Below are 15,731 nucleotides of genomic sequence, written 5' to 3'. Positions count from 1 at the left end.
CTTTTTTTGCTATCACAAGCCTCAGTGAACTGTAGACAGCCCTGCAACCATACCCAACTAGGTCAAAGGGGGAGGACTTCCCCTGACAGGGGAACTAGTGCTAAAGCAGCAATGTTATGGTTGATGAAAACACAAATCTTCATGTGCATGCCAGGTTTGCTGTAATTGGTGCAATTACCCCCTCTCCAGTTACAGAAGTAGGCTTTTCAACTCCTTTGAGTCCTCTGGAAGAGGCCCTTCTGTACTGTCCCTCTGGTGATGTAGCAACAGACCCAATAAAGGCAGGTTTCTGGATTGCTTTCAGTAGTGCTAAGCAAGCAATAAGAAGAAAGGTAGAGGGGATGGTTGTGACAGAGGAGCAGACCGTGTGGTGATCCTCAGCAGCAGCAGCAGCAGCAGCAGCGGCAACAGAGCAAGGAGCTGCTTGACAATGAAGGAGTGTCTACTACCCACAATACCAGCAGCCAACAACAGCAGAAGGAGGGGCAGCCCAGGGACTGAGACAGGCAGTTGGATAATCTCAAGGGAGCAGCCAAGGTGGCAGCAGAAGGCCAGCAGAGAGCTGAAACCAAAGACCAAGGATCCAAAGATCCAGCGAAGAGAAGGCTGAGGGCTATAATACTGGCAGCTGCCAAGCTGTAACACCTGTAGAGCTAAGGGTGGGGCTCCAAAGGCATGATGAGACTGTAACAGCTTCCCTCTCACTGCTGTCAACATCAAAGGATACAAAGGCTGCTAGAGACCAGCACTGGGACGCTTCTCTCCCTCCCAGCATTTCTATCCAGCTACAACAAAAGCACCCCAGCTGACCAAAAGTAAAATAAGTCAGGCACAAAAAGACAAACACTGCATGTTCTCACATATATATGGATATGTTAAAAGTTGTCTCAGGGCTGGAGAGATGGCTTAGCGGTCAAGTGCTTGCCTGTGAAGCCTAAGGACCCCGTTAGAGGCTCGGTTCCCCAGGTACCACGTTAGCCAGATGCACAAGGGGGCGCACGCGTCTGGAGTTCGTTTGCAGAGGCTGGAAGCCCTGGCGCGCCCATTCTCTCTCTCCCTCTGTCTGTCTTTCTCTCTGTGTCTGTTACTCTCAAATAAATAAATAAATAAATAAGTATTTTTTTAAAAAAAAAGTTGTCTCAAGTAGAGAACAGAATAAGGTATGGTGAGGGCATGATGGACAGGAGATGACTAATGGGGGGGTGCAGCTGTATAAGAATTCCTTCTAATGTTCTATAGCACAGTAGAGTAACTGTCATTGACAACAATCAATTGTACATGTCTAAGTACTACTACAGAGGATCCTGAGTGTTCCTAACACAAAGAAATGACAAATGTCTGAGGTGATATGCCATTTACCCCAATCTAATCACGAATATTGCATATGTCTCAACTCACAAAAAAATAAAAACAAAAATTAAAAAAAAAAAAAAACTCAAGCCGGGTGTGGTGACGCACGCCTTTAAACCCAGGACTCGGGAGGCAGAGGTAGGAGGATCGCCGTGAGTTCGAGGCCACCCTGAGATTACATAGTGAATTCCAGGTCAGCCTGGGCTACAGTGAGACCCTACCTCGAAAAAAATATATAATAATAATAATAATAATAATAATAATAATAAAGTCACATATACCCTAAAAGTAGGTACAATCACTGTGTGTCCATTGCAAATTGAAAAGGATTTCTTACAACTCATTTTCCTTTACAGTGCCTTCCTCTTGCTGAAGTCAATGGTCATTTGCTGTCCCTGTGTGTTAGGAAAACACGCAGTCCTAATTCCCCAACGCACTATTTAGTGATACAGCCTGGGTTAGTGCCTACCTCATCAGGTACCCGGCCCTGGGTGAGCCCTATTTGTGTGGTATTTGGGGGGATCCTGTAGGGCCAGGGGACAAAGCAGCCAGAAGGGGCCCTCCAAGGTAGGGCAGGCAACTAATCAGGCGTTTATACTGGTAAGAGCTAAGAACCAGGCAAGCGGTGCAATAGTGAGCTCCCAGTAGGCATCAGGCCAGGCCCTGCCACCCACGTCTCACCCCCTGAAATGAGCACGGCCAGAGTCAGGGGGGAATGAACCCTGATACCAGCCCACAGCAGCCCGTGGGAGCGGCGCCAGGGAGCGCAGAGGAAGCATCCTGCCCGAGACCCCGAGGGAGCCACGCCCAGCAGTACGGCCCCAGCCAGCCTGGAGCAGCTCCCCAGCCCCACCGCCCCGAGGACCCAGTCCAGAGTCCGCACCCCGAGTCCTTCCTCGGCGGTTCAGGACCCTGGGCGTCCGGGAACTCCTGGTGGCCCCAGGACCGCCGGAGACCCCAAGATTCCAGGAGAACTCCGGACCCTTGGAGAACCCAGAACCCCTGGAGCCCGCCAGGACCGCTAGCGATCCCGAGACTCCTGGAGCCCCGCCCGGAGACACCGCCCGTCCACTCCGGGAGCTCGCGCCCGGGGCTCCGCCCGCCCAGCCGGCCCGGACCGCTATCCGGCGCCGCGCTTACCGCCGTCAGGTCCGGCAGGCGGTCCCGCATCCCCGCCGGCCAGCCGCGCTCTGCCGCTCGGCCCGGCGCCGCCTTGGGCTCGGCCGCGCACTCTCCGGTCGCCGCGCCGCGGTCTCAGCCAGCCGGTCCGGCGGGCGCCGCGACCCTCCCTCGGGCAGGCGCTTCCACGGCAACGCGAGCGTGCGCTCTGCGCATGCGCGCATAGCCCCTCCCTCCCAGTAGGAACCCGCCGGGCAGGCGGGGCGGGGCGGGGCGTCGCGAGGGCGGGGAAGTGCGTGGGGTCCAGTCTGGGATGGGTGAGGTGGGGTGGAAGAAGTGGAAGTGGCCCGATCCCTTCTGGCTACCTGTACTTAATGTGCACTTCATCCTCTCCTGAGTTCTTCGCTTTCATTATGTGTATTTTTTATTTTGTTTTATGTTTTGTTGTGGGTTTTTCGAGGTAGGGTCTCTAGGACAGACTGACCTGAAACTCCCTCTGTAGCCCAGCCTGGCTTGAAGCTCATAGCTGTCCTCCTACCTCATCCTCCCCAGGGCTTGGATTAAAGGGTTGAGCCACCACACTCAGCTTTCATTTCATGTTTTAAAACTCACAATTGTGTTGGACTACAGATGTTAATTTATATTGCCCAACCTTTGTAATGTGCTCAATCAACTATCATTTAAAAATTAACAGTTCAGTGAACAGTGACAGGTTTAGCAAAACTATTGGAAGAAGCTTTGAGTAAAACATACGCCCAACCTTCTGCCAATGGGGTCACAGCCAGCCTTTTCAGTAAGCATGAGCAATAAGCCTGCAGGCAGCACCTGCAGGCCTGGCCCAGGGATATCATTCTGTTGGGAGAAACTGTCAACCCACAAGCAGAGGAGCAAATGAGAAAGAAAAAAATATATATATACATGTGGCTGGAGAACTGGAATGGTGTCACAGAAGGTGCAGAGTTGATGTTGGCCACATAGCTAGAGGGATCAGTTCCCAAGACACCCTCACTTCCAACTGTAAATTATTAAACCCATATGTTTAATAATTTGCTATAAGTACTCATAAAACTCACTGGAAATGATCATGCACACTATTGTGGTTGCTTACAAAGTGCATTACTTTTCTCATTGCTGTGATGGTGTACCTGACAAAAGCTACTTACAAGAGGGTTTATTTTGGCTCACTGAGGAGAGGGAGTCCATTATGGCAAGGGAAGGCCCCATGACAAGGAAGGTATGACAGCACACAGCTCCATGGGGCAGGAGTGTGCAGCCGGCACTCTGTAACCGCTAATGGAACAGGAAGCAGTCAGGCTATAACCCCAGTGACCCACTTCCTCCAACGAGGCTCTACCTCCTAAAGGTTCCACAATTTCCCAAAACAGTGCCACCAGCTGGAGATCGAGCGTTCAAACGCATGACCCTGTGTGGTTAACATTCAAACCATAACACAAGAAGACAGATTAACACTTACAGAGAAAAGCTATGCATAGGGAACAGTGCAGAGACCGCAAGTAGAGCTTTTGGACTCCCTTCTGTGGAGCTAGGACTCCTTACTGTCACACCGTGGGCTGTTTAGTTTGTCTACTTTTCTGTTTGAGACAGGGTCTCACTATGGTAGCCAGGGCTAGCCACAAATTCCCAATCCTCCTGCCTCCACCTCCAAGGACTGGGATTGCAGGCATGTGCCACCACACCTGTCTCTTATTGTTTAAAGCTGCTAACTTTTGGTCATCATTACAAAAGAAATAGAAAACAAATAGTGACTTACTAGAAATTAGGTATTTAGCTCCTGAAGCACAGGACTTATATCCTATCTATGAAACACCTAACAGTGTATGTGGTGGTTTATTCAGATGTCCCCCATAAACTTAGGTGTTCTGAATGTTAGGTTCCCAGCTGATGGAGATTTGGGAATTAACACCTCCTGTAGGGAGTGTATTGTTGGGAACAGGCTTGTAGGTGTTGTAGCCAGTTCCCCCTTGCCACACTCTCCTGTTGCAGTGGTCCACCTTATGTTGGCCAGGGGCTGATGTTCACCCTTTGCTCATGTCATCATTTTCCCTGCCATCGTGGAACTTCCCCCTTGAGCCTTTAAGCCAAAATAAACCTCTTTTTTTCCCCACAAGCAGCTCTTGGTTGGGTGATTTCTACCAGCACAGGGAACCTGACTGCAACAATAAAGTGGTACTGAGGAGTGAGATTGCTGCTAGACACCTGACTGTGTGGCTTTGGCCTTTTTGGAGCTGATTTAAGTACAGCTTGATGGACTATTCTGGCCAAAGTTTCAAGACCTGAATGCAGGAAGAACTATGGACTATGAGGTTTGGTTTATGAGGGTGAGAAAGAGTTTTGCTTGGACTGGGCTAGCAGTTTGTGTGAGGCTTGCTATTATGGCTGTGTCCTGAGAAGTTGTGCAGGGTTGCATTGCATAGAAATGGACTGTTGTGAGCAGAGGGATATGGCACAGAAAAAAATGAAATCACTGGGCCTAAACTGCTGCCCATTCACCTGCAAATTGTTTGACAGATTACAACCATTGAGATTGGACCAGCTGACCAGCACTGTGGCAATAAGAATAAATGTAGACTCTTGAAGGGGCCTGAGTGTCCTGTTCTGCAAAGTCTGCTTTATACCCCCACACCCCAGATTAACAAACTGGCACCCTACCTGGTATTATGGAGTATAAGAAATGCACGAAAGAGAGGGTCATTGAGTTTGCAACACTGTCTTGTGTTTTGGAAATGGCCATGGGCAGAGTGAAGCAGGTTTGCTGGATGCCTACAGAGACCCAATGGGGCCATGAGGATGAACCATGGATTGCAATGGAGACACCAGGACCATGAGATGGCTGCTAAGGAAAGCGGCCACCCCTTATGAAGTTTTCCAGGACTGTGAGTATCCTAGCTGGAGGGGCAGAATTGGAACTCCAGAGACTTACTTGTTGCTGATTAGAATTATCAGACTTGGAGATTTGTCACTGGCTAGAGTTGTTGGACTTGAAGTTATAGAGTTTGATGTTTTCCCTGGTTGTTTTAAACCTTGTATTCTTTGAATATTTCTTTGCTATGCCCAATGCCATCTTTTGCAATGTGAATGTTTATTCTGTACCATTATGGGTTTTTTTGAGGTTATTTTCTTGCATTATGGCTCAGTTAAAAGATCTTGGACTATGAGGATGTATGAATATCATTGGAATTGATAAAAACTACAGGGACTTTTAAAGTTGGATGAATGCATTTCATTTTATATCATGTATGGTTATCAGTTTATGGGAGCTGGGGCCTAATGTGGTAGTTTAATTCAGGTGTCCCCCATAAACTTAGGTGTTCTGAATGTTAGGTTCCCAGCTAATGGAGATTTGGGAATTAATGCCTCCCCTAAGGAGTGTATTGTTGGGGGCAGGCTTTTGGGTGTTATGGCCAGTTTCCCCTTGCCACTCTCTTGGCACAGTCTCCTGTTGCTATGGTCCACCTTGTGTTGGCCACGAAGTAATGTCCACCTTCTGCTCATGTCGTCATTTCCCCTGCCATCATGGAGCTTCCCCTCAAGCAAGTAAGCCAAAATCAACCTCTTTTTGCCCCACAAGCTGCTCTTGGTTGGGTGATTTTTACCAACAATGCAGACCTGGGATGTGTGTAACAGTGCATTATGCACATCCCTTTTTTTAAGGACTGTTACAAGATAATGAGTGAGTGAATGAATGAATAAGGAGGGCAAGCATTGTGACTTAACCATCTTTGCATCCTTCCCATCCCACATCTCTATGTTAGTGACTGAATAGATAAGTCATACATTTAGCCCCCAGAAATAAGAAGAGCCCATACAGAGCTGGAAAAGAACCAAATACTGTTGAAATCATAATAGAAAACCAAAGTGAGAACTCACAGGTAAGTGACAACACAGGTCCTGTCCTATCTAAGCCCAGTACACACGAGCAGCTTTCTGCTCTTGTGTACATTGGTCTTGATCTTCCTACCTGACTCCTGCATCACTGCTGTCCAAGGCCGCCACAAGAGCCAAGTAATGCTGAGTGAGCAGGGTGGGATACTCTGGTAAATAACCACATATTTATAGAAGGCTATACTTCAATTTGTAGGGTTTGCATGTGTTCCCCAAAATAGAAGCCACACTGGACAACCCCACTCCAGGAATGCTGCTTGAGGCAGTAAGGCAGACAGGTGCACAGAAAGGAAGGGAGGAGTCAGGCATGGTGGCACACGCCTTTAATCCTAGCACTCGGAAAGCAGAGGTAAATGGATCACTATGAGTTCAAGGCCAGCCTGAAACTACATAGTGAAGTCAAGGTCAGCTTGGGCTAGAGTGAAGAGACCCTACCTTGAAAAAACAAAAACAAAAAAAAGAAAAAGAAAAGAAAGAAAAGAAAAAGAAGAAGAAGAAAAGAAAAAGGAAGGAAAGAAAGAAAAGCAAAAAGGAAAGGAAAGGAGGAGAGAAAGGGAAGAGGAAGATGAGGAGACAGCAAACCTTTTGTCTAAAAAGCATTTCTGTCTAAGGATGGAAGTCTTGTTTATAGAGATGCGACTGCCTAATGAAAGTAATGGCGATTTGTTTTATCAAGTAGCTAGGATAGTTAACAAAACTCTTTACTGCCCCCTCCAGGAAATCTCAGGAAGTGAATAAAGAGTGAACAAGAGAAGCAACCCTGTCAATAGGGCTCATGGGAACTTGCAGCAAAAATTTGCCAACCAAAGGATGTATCAAACCACCAGGACAAGGAGGAGTGCACTTCTCAGGCCTTGAGCCCCTGGAGCTGTGCTGCCATAGGCTTTGCTCTCTCTAGCACACACAAGTAATAGGAATGCAGTTTGAATGATGGTTGGAGAGTAAGTGGGTGCTGTGCTACTTGTGTGCATCAGTGCCTTAATGCCTTATGCACAGGTTGACTTAGGTCCTCATTGTCCTTAGGAAGACATGAGACAATAAGCTGGAAACCCAGTTGAGTGGTCGTACCAATCAGGATTCCCAAGACAAACAGAGCTATCAGAGTGTGCATGTACATATTATATTTTACATATATTTTTAAATATGTATTCTTAAGGCCATAGCTCAGAAGCAGCCACATGGAATGGATGAGTAGAGTAGACCCAGCTTGGACAGTCTTGCTCAGTCTCTCAGAATCACTGACTTCGAATCCTTTGTTCCATTAGGCAGGCATGCTAGATTGACATGCTGGTCACTAGAGATTAGCTCACCCTCCAGGCCTTCTTTGTTCTCAGAATCCACAGGTAGAGCTGAAGGGCCTAACCTCATCCACAGAGTCTGTTTCTTTAGAACCATCCCTGTTCTAAAGTTACTTTCCTGTTGCCATGACCAAAACCCTGACCAGAAGCAACCTAAGGAAAGAAGGGTTTATTTCGACTTCCAGCTTGAAGCCCATCATGGCGGGTAGCATGACAGCAGGAGCATGAAACTGCTCATCACAGTCACTCCACAGTCACAAAGCAGCGAACGGTGAATGCTGGTTCTCAGCCAGCTCTTTTCTGTTCATTCAATCCTGCATCCCAGCCCATGGAATAGCACCACCCAGAGTTAGGGTGAGTCTACATAGTCAAATTCACCATATAACCACCTCTGTTAACCTAATCTAGATCCTTTTCAGACATGCCAGATACTTGTTTTCATGGTGATTCAAAATTCTGTCAATTTGACAGTAAAGATTAACTATCACAGTGGCTGAAAGGGGAATTGTTATAAACAGTAAATACCTATTCTGAGGTTGGAGAAATGGCTCAGCAATTAATGGTACTTGCTTGCAAAACCTGACAGCCAGTGTTTGATTCCCTAGTACTGGCATAAAGTCAGATGAACAAAATGACACATCATTTGGAGTTCATTTGCAGTGGCAGGAGGTCCTAGTGCAACCATACTCACTGTCTTTTTATCTGTCTGTCTGTCTCTCTCTCTCTCTCTCTCTCTGTCTTTCCTCTCTCTCAAATAAATAAATTTTTAAACAACAACAACAAAAAAAGCTAGTTGTGGTAGCGCATACCCTTTAATCCCAGCACTAGGGAGGCAGGGGTAGGAGAATCACTGTGAGTTAGAGGCCAGCCTGAGATTACATAGTGAATTCCAGCCTAGCCTGGGATAAAGTGAGACCCTACCTCAAAAAAAAAAAATCAAAAAAGACATATTTGGGTTTTTGTTGTTGTTTTGATCCAGAATTTCATGTAGTACTTGCTGGTCTCAAACTCAGCATATAGCTGAGAACAGCCTTGAACTCCTGGTTCTCCTGCCTCAGCCTTTCAAATATTGGGGTTACAGGCATGTAACACTGCAACAAGACATGTTTAAGAAATAATTTCTATGCTGAATAGTCACTTGGGCCTGTAATTCTAGCATTTGGAAGGCTGAGACAGAGGGATTGTTATGAATTTGAGACAGCCTGGGTTACCAAATGAGTTCTGGGACAGCCCTAGCTCAAGTTACATATACACACACATGCATGTGTGATATTATACACATACATACACACACACACACACACACACACACACACACACACATTCATGCTTTTAAAACATTCAGGCTACTCTAAGACACTGTGGGGACCAACAGAAAAAAAAAAAAAAAACAGTTGCTGAGTGACCGTAAACTTGTACCCCAGTTCTAAGCCATTCTAGCAAAGCGTACTGTGAATTAATTACTTTCCTAGTACTAGGGATTGAACTCTGGGTCTCATGTGTGCTAGGCAAGTGCCTGCCACTGAGCTACATTTTCAGCCCCTTTTTGTGTTTTTATTTTAGACAGGGTCTCACATGTTTCTCCATCCGACCTGGAACTTATCCTCCTGCCTCAGCCTCCTCAGCAGCTGGGATTATAGACCTGCAATGACAGGATTTCATGTAGCCCCAGCTAGCCTCAAACTCACTACATAACCGAAGATGATCTTGAACTTCTGAACCTCTGGCTTCTACTTCCTGAATGCTGGGATTACAGGTATGTGCCTTTTTGCCAGTTTATGCAATGCTGTGGATGGAACCCAGAGCTTCATGCTCTTCCTTGTTGTCAGGATGCTGGAAAGAGCTATGCAGCCTGTTGGGGGAGTATTGTAGTTACCTTCTTGTTGCTGGGATAAAGTACCGAAGCAAAAGCAGCTGATGGGAGGAACGTTTATTTTGGCTTATAGTATTGAGGGAAAATTTCATGATGACAGAGGAAAGATAGTAAAGCTGTAGATGAACATTACTTCCTTGCCAACTGCAGGTGAAAAACAGTAGCAGAAATTGGTTCACTCCTAACCTAACACCCCTAAGCCTGCCCCCAACAACACAACTCCTATAGCAAGGTGCAGACCTGCAAAATTTCCATTAGCTGGGGACCAAGCATTCAGAACACAAGTTTATGGGGGATATCTGACTCAAACCATTATAGGAAGAAGTCATCAACCATCTTAACCAGTAGTGGACCCTGCAGGTTGTATGTCTGGTATACAGATCAAAATGTGTCAACTTATGCAATGGAGGCATATCTGCTATGGGGGAAACCAACTGCTCTCTGGCCTTGAGACCTGCTCCATGGGAGGGAATTTATGCCTGGTATTGAAAACACAGTCAAAAGCCTATGGCTGTGGAGGTCATAAGCCCTAAAGTGGAAGCTACTTCTATTGTTTGGGTAAATGATATAGTATGCCCACCAAATTCTCCTCAAAATATTTATGTTTAGGGCTGGAGAGATGGCTTATTGATTAAGGCATTTGCCTGCAAAGTCAAAGGTTCCTGGTTCAGTTCTCCAAGACCCACAAAAGCAATATGCACAAGGGGGCACATGCATCTGGAGTTCATTATCATTCCCTCCCTCCCTCCCTCCCTCCCTCTCTCTCTTTCTCTCTCTCTCTTCCTCTTTCAAATAAATAAAAAAATATTTTTAAAATATCTAAGTTTATTCCCATATATTAATGCTAATTTCATTTTTTACAAAGTTGCTTATTTGCAAGGAGAAGAAAGTCAGATAGATATGTCAGAAAGAACTCCAGACACATGTGCCATTTTGTGTATCTGGCTTTACATGGGTACTGGGGAATTGAACCCCAGGCTGTCAGGCTTTGCAGGTAAGTACCTTTAACCACTGAGCCATCTCTCCAGCTCTACTCTCACTTCTCACTTTTGGTTAGAGAAGCTTCTCTTTTCAAATGGCAGTGACTACTGGGGAGGCTCAAAACTCATCAATGTGCTGATAAGAAGTAATAGTGAGGCTTGGCCCACACCTTTAATCAATCCCAGCACTCAGGAGGATCCTAAGAAAAACAGACTGGACCACCTGTAGGTCCAAGGGAAGTAGATACGGAACTATAGTTGTTTTCATCTTTACTCAGAATAAGTTTTTTTAGCCAAATTGTCTAGGGAGGATATCCCACATGGTTTCTGTTCCCTCAAGGTTTTCTGAGTTAAAGGGAGTCAAGGCCACATGTCTCTGAGGTTTCTTCATTGCCTGCTGGTCTTAGAGGTAGTTATTAACTCTTTAGTTCCCTCTAGTTTTCAGGGAAGGCTATTAACCCTTCAGTCCAGATTCTGGAAATATTTTTAATAAAAGAAAAAATTGGGGAGAACTGGGGTTGAGTGGGGCATTTAGGGAAGGACTGCATGGGCCAGAATAGTGGTAATGAGATCTTCTCCAACTAATTCCTGCTGGGGGGGGGGGGGTCAGTAGATCTCTTGGGGTGTCCCATGCTGTCCTGTAGAAGTTGGATGTTCAGGGGCTAATATTCAGCAGTCATGAAGAATTCAGTGATTCAGCCTGACATGGTAGCCCCCACCTTTAATCCCAGCACTCAGAAGGCAGAGGTAGGAGGATTGCCATGAGTTCAAGGCCACCCTGAGACTCCATAGTGAATTCCAGGTCAGCCTGAGCTAGAATGAGACCCTACCTCAAAAAACAAAAAAAAAAAAAAAAAAAGAATTCAGTGACTCACTGTAAAGTGAAGGTGAGAATTCTGTCTTAGAGGAATTCAGTGAAGCATCTGATTATGTAAGGACAGAGGGTGAACATTATCATAATCAGGGAAATAAAGTACATGTCAGAGACAGGATAGGTTTAACTTGAAGGGAAGTGTAAGGTCCTGGAGTGACCAAGACCACAGAAACCACTCTGAGGCAAAGATGGAAGCTTTTATTCTGGGAAAAGCACAAGCTGCCAGGATTGACTCTCAAGAGAAGAGCACAGCAAACTCAGATAGTGCACTTTATAGAGTTCTTCAGTTGGGAGAGGTGAGGAAGGGAAATGTTGAAAAAAAAGGTTTCTTTAGGGGAGATCTAAGAGAGCCAGGGTGTGACACCAGAACAGTGACAAGTGACTTACATGAAATCATGACCCGGTTGGGGGGGGGTATTGTTTGGCAAGGAAGGGATAATGGCTGGGAAGCTTCTTGAGGAATGTGGGTAACCCACTTCCTTGTGTCTGTCGCCATCTTGCTGTCTTTGGTGATTCCATTTTGGGGAGCCCATCCTGACATAACAGGATAGAGCTGTGAGATTTCTTAACTTATAGCAGTAGATAATTTAGTTGGTCACAGAGAGATGTCAGGTCACATGTAGAGAAATAATATTATTAGCCATTAAAAAGGCTAATATAGCCCAAAATATTATTAGCTCTGGATTGGTAACATTTACCTCTCCATAGTCAGTGTAGTCTAATATTGAAGTCTTAGTCACACAGGTGGCTTTTGGGAGTTTCAGCTTTTAATTTCCCATTTGCCAAACTTCATTTTGTAGTTTGTGTACATAGTAGGTTATTATCCCATGTTGATGTTATGAACAGGCAAGGAGGCAGCTCTTCAAGAGAGAGATAGTTATCAAAGCCATTAGGAACGAAACACCTAGATCATGTCAAGTCTATTAGCCATTATGATTTGGTTATTATCCATGTATGAGTTTTCTTGCATGTGACATGACATTTACAGGTGATATAAACATTATGTTTAAGGTAAAAAAAATTATATAGGAGCTAAGTAAGGAAGAAGTTGTTAACTTGGATGGGAAGTTAACTGAAATTTGTGAAAATGTAAAGATTTAGTTTAGGTAAGGTAGGAAGTATAAGAGATTAATATTGAAGCAGGGCTGGAGGGATGGCTTAGTGGTTAAGTGCTTGCTGTGAAGCCTAAGGATCCCGGTTCAAGGCTCGATTCCCCAGGACCCACGTTAGCCAGATGCACAAGGGGGCGCATGCATCTGGAGTTCGTTTTCAGTGGCTGGAAGCCCTGGCGTGTCCATTCTCTCTTTCTCTTTGCCTGTTTCTCCCTCTGTCTGTTAATAAGAATAAACAAAAAAATATTTTAATATTGAAGCAATATTTTAAATATCTTAAATTATTTTAAATTTGAATATGGTAAAGATTAAGAAGTTAATTAATTTTAGGTTTAAGAGTTTTTTGTTTCTTTAATATAGAAGGTTCATAGTTTTTATTTACTTAGTCCAAAGACCAAAAAGTCTTATATTTTGAAGAACTAATGCAAGTATGTTTAGGCTAAAAGGCTGAAATTTTGATTAGTCTTGATAATTTGTTATTACCAATTGCTTATTTTATAAGCATAATGAAATTATATTTTGTATAATTATATTGGTTGTATAATATAATATGTTGTATATAATTAGGCCCACTTTTATTTATTAGGATAAGTTTATAGTAAATAAATAAAAGTCTTACCCAATAGAAAAACATATAAGAGTAGAACACTTAAGAAACCTATTGTTGTAAACATGTGTTCTATGCAACAAAATAAAGACTTAGTTTTGATTTTTATGTCACATTTAGATAGAGTTTAAATAAATAGACAAAACTAGTTCATTCTGATCTTGTTAACCTTGAAATTGATATGGGAAACTAAGGCTTACAAAACTGAAACCAGGAATGGAGTGTAGAATTAGTTTGTTTTTATATCAGCATGAGTCCAGGGGAATCTCTTCCAAAACATGGAAAAAAAATGTTAATTAGTAGAGAGATAACTATAGCTGTGTTATGGAGGTAAAAAGAAATGCAAGATAATTTTAGTATTGGCCAAAAGTTGTAATATAAACTATGGCCTTGAAACAGTACAAATACTACAGTGTCAGTACAAGACTATGTAGTATGAGACATAATTAGCATAAAAGTTTATTACAGTTACAAGACATAACTTTGGGCCAGAGACCTTTAACTTTTCTTTTATCATAATAGGAGATATGGCATAAATAAATTTATCACCTTATTTAATAGAATTGTTTGAACTATGTAAAAAATTAAGGCAAGGGAAATACAGAGAAATAGCTTTTTAGAAAGCGGATACATCTTGTTTTTTACTTTTAATTTATTTTTATTAGATATGGACATATTTAGTATGTAAACAGCACATGTTGGTACCATCCTTTCCCTCCTCCCTGACCCTTTTCTGAAGAGGCCTTCAGGTCAACCCCATGGGGACTGTGGGTCATGTATTATGGGGGCAGCAGTCAGTTATAGGGGAGGACAATATCTCTGTGCAAAATGTCCCAACTTGTGGCTCTAACAATCTTTCTGATCCCTCTTCCACAAAATTCCCCATAAAACATCTTGGTTTTTAAATATCTAATAAGTATAGGCAGAACATGTCAAGTAAGATAGCATAAAATTTTGGCATTTGTATTTGGTAACATCTTTGATTAGCTTAGATACCTATGTGAGTACCAATTACCCCCATACTGGAAGCAGAACAGCAGTATTTAATGGCACTTTTCTAGACCAGGGAATATATCTTAAGTATCAATATATCTATAAGCAATGAACTTAAGATACAAGAAATGAGACAATTACTTAAGTAAAACCTTGACTGAGCCAGGCCTGGTGGCTTATGCCTTTAATCCCAGCACTTGAGAGACAGAGGTAGGAGGATCACAATGAGTTCAAGGCCACCCTGAAACTACATAGTAAATTCCAGGTCAGCCTGAGATAGAGTAAGACCCTACCTCAAAAAAAAAAATAAAAATAAAAAAAACCTTGACTGAGACCAATTATACATAGCTTTAGGGTAAAGCCAAACCTGGTCATTGTTGAGCTAAATTAGTCTGATTTTAACATACATTAGGGACATTATGATAGACATAAAATGATTTCTTCTTCAACTACCTTTAATTATTGAACCTTTCTTAAAATTTTATTTTATTTATTTATTTGAGAGTGACAAAGAGGCAGAGAGAAAATGACAGAATGGGCACACCAGGGCCTCTAGCCACTGCAAATGAACTCTACCTTGTGCATCTGGCTTACTTGAGCACTGGGGAATTGAGCCTTCGGTCCTTAAGCTTCACAGGCAAGCACTTAACCACTAAGCCAACCCTCCAACCCTATTGAACCATTTTTAAGTTAACATAAGGCAATATGTACGACTGGTAGTAGACTATATGAAGCCTAGAAAACCTATATTAACATTGTTTGTATATTGTATACTTTCCTAAGACATAAGGACTTTCCTCAGTTTCCCTAAGAACAAAGTCACAATGACTAAGTCACCTTTTATAAGACTTAGACAATAATCTCAGTGATAATCCCCCATTAAAACAGCATGGAGAAGAAGGAACCATCTTAAGGTTACAGTGATTTTATTATATTTTATTTCAAATTCTGCTTTTATGGTTTTTGTGTCTATGGTTAATTATAATAGACTGTCTGGATTCTGATTGTCTGTCTTCCCATTTCCCTAGGTCAGCAGTCCTCCAAGGCTCCCCTCTTTTTTGAATATTTACAAGGTCAGTTATATTAATTTTTTTTATTTTTATGTTACATTTAGATAAAGTTTAAATAAACCAGCAAAAACTCACTAGAAATGAATCTTAATTTTGTTAAACATTTAGGTGTTTTTAGTAGTTAGAGTTTAACAGTAGGAATATAGGCATAGCTCTATTTAACTTTGATTTGAGACATGAAAATATAAATGAATTTATCAACTTATTAAAAAGAATAAAGTCTGAACCATATGAACAAATAAGATGAGAAAAAATATGGAAAATGAAAATTTTTAAGTTAACACATTTTACCACAGGCAATCCAAACCTTTTTTTAGTTTAAGTCACGCAACCTTTTCATATCCTTTTAATAACATACTTTACAATAATCTTTTACCTTATAAAATCTTTTCTGATCCCAAAACACATCTCTCTCTATAGAAACAGAATTAGAATTTGGTAAAAATATGTCTATTGTTATAGTAAGCATGAATAAGCACATTGTCAGAAACACAGAAGCTAATTATTTAAAATATATTGTAAACCTGGTTTTAATAACTTAATGTCATCTTA

The 15,731-nt window shown here is 42.9% G+C and overlaps 1 protein-coding gene across 3 annotated transcripts in view; it reads right to left on the bottom strand.

The window, feature by feature from the left end:
* Positions 1-2,552, bottom strand: part of Stx2 (syntaxin 2) — a 42,550-nt gene extending 39,998 nt beyond the window's left edge. For all 3 annotated transcript variants that reach the window (XM_004668864.2, XM_004668865.2, XM_045157685.1), the window contains exon 1: positions 2,491-2,552. In XM_004668864.2, coding sequence (XP_004668921.1) covers positions 2,491-2,520 — 30 coding nt within the window. In that variant the 5' untranslated portion in view covers positions 2,521-2,552. The remainder of the gene's footprint in view (positions 1-2,490) is intronic.
* Positions 2,553-15,731: the final 13,179 nt, after the last annotated feature.

The sequence above is a fragment of the Jaculus jaculus genome, chromosome 8 (genome assembly GCF_020740685.1).
Source record: "Jaculus jaculus isolate mJacJac1 chromosome 8, mJacJac1.mat.Y.cur, whole genome shotgun sequence".
NCBI lineage: Eukaryota > Metazoa > Chordata > Mammalia > Rodentia > Dipodidae > Jaculus > Jaculus jaculus.
The sequence above is the reverse complement of the archived record's forward strand: the minus strand, read 5'-3'. Positions and strand labels throughout refer to the sequence as shown.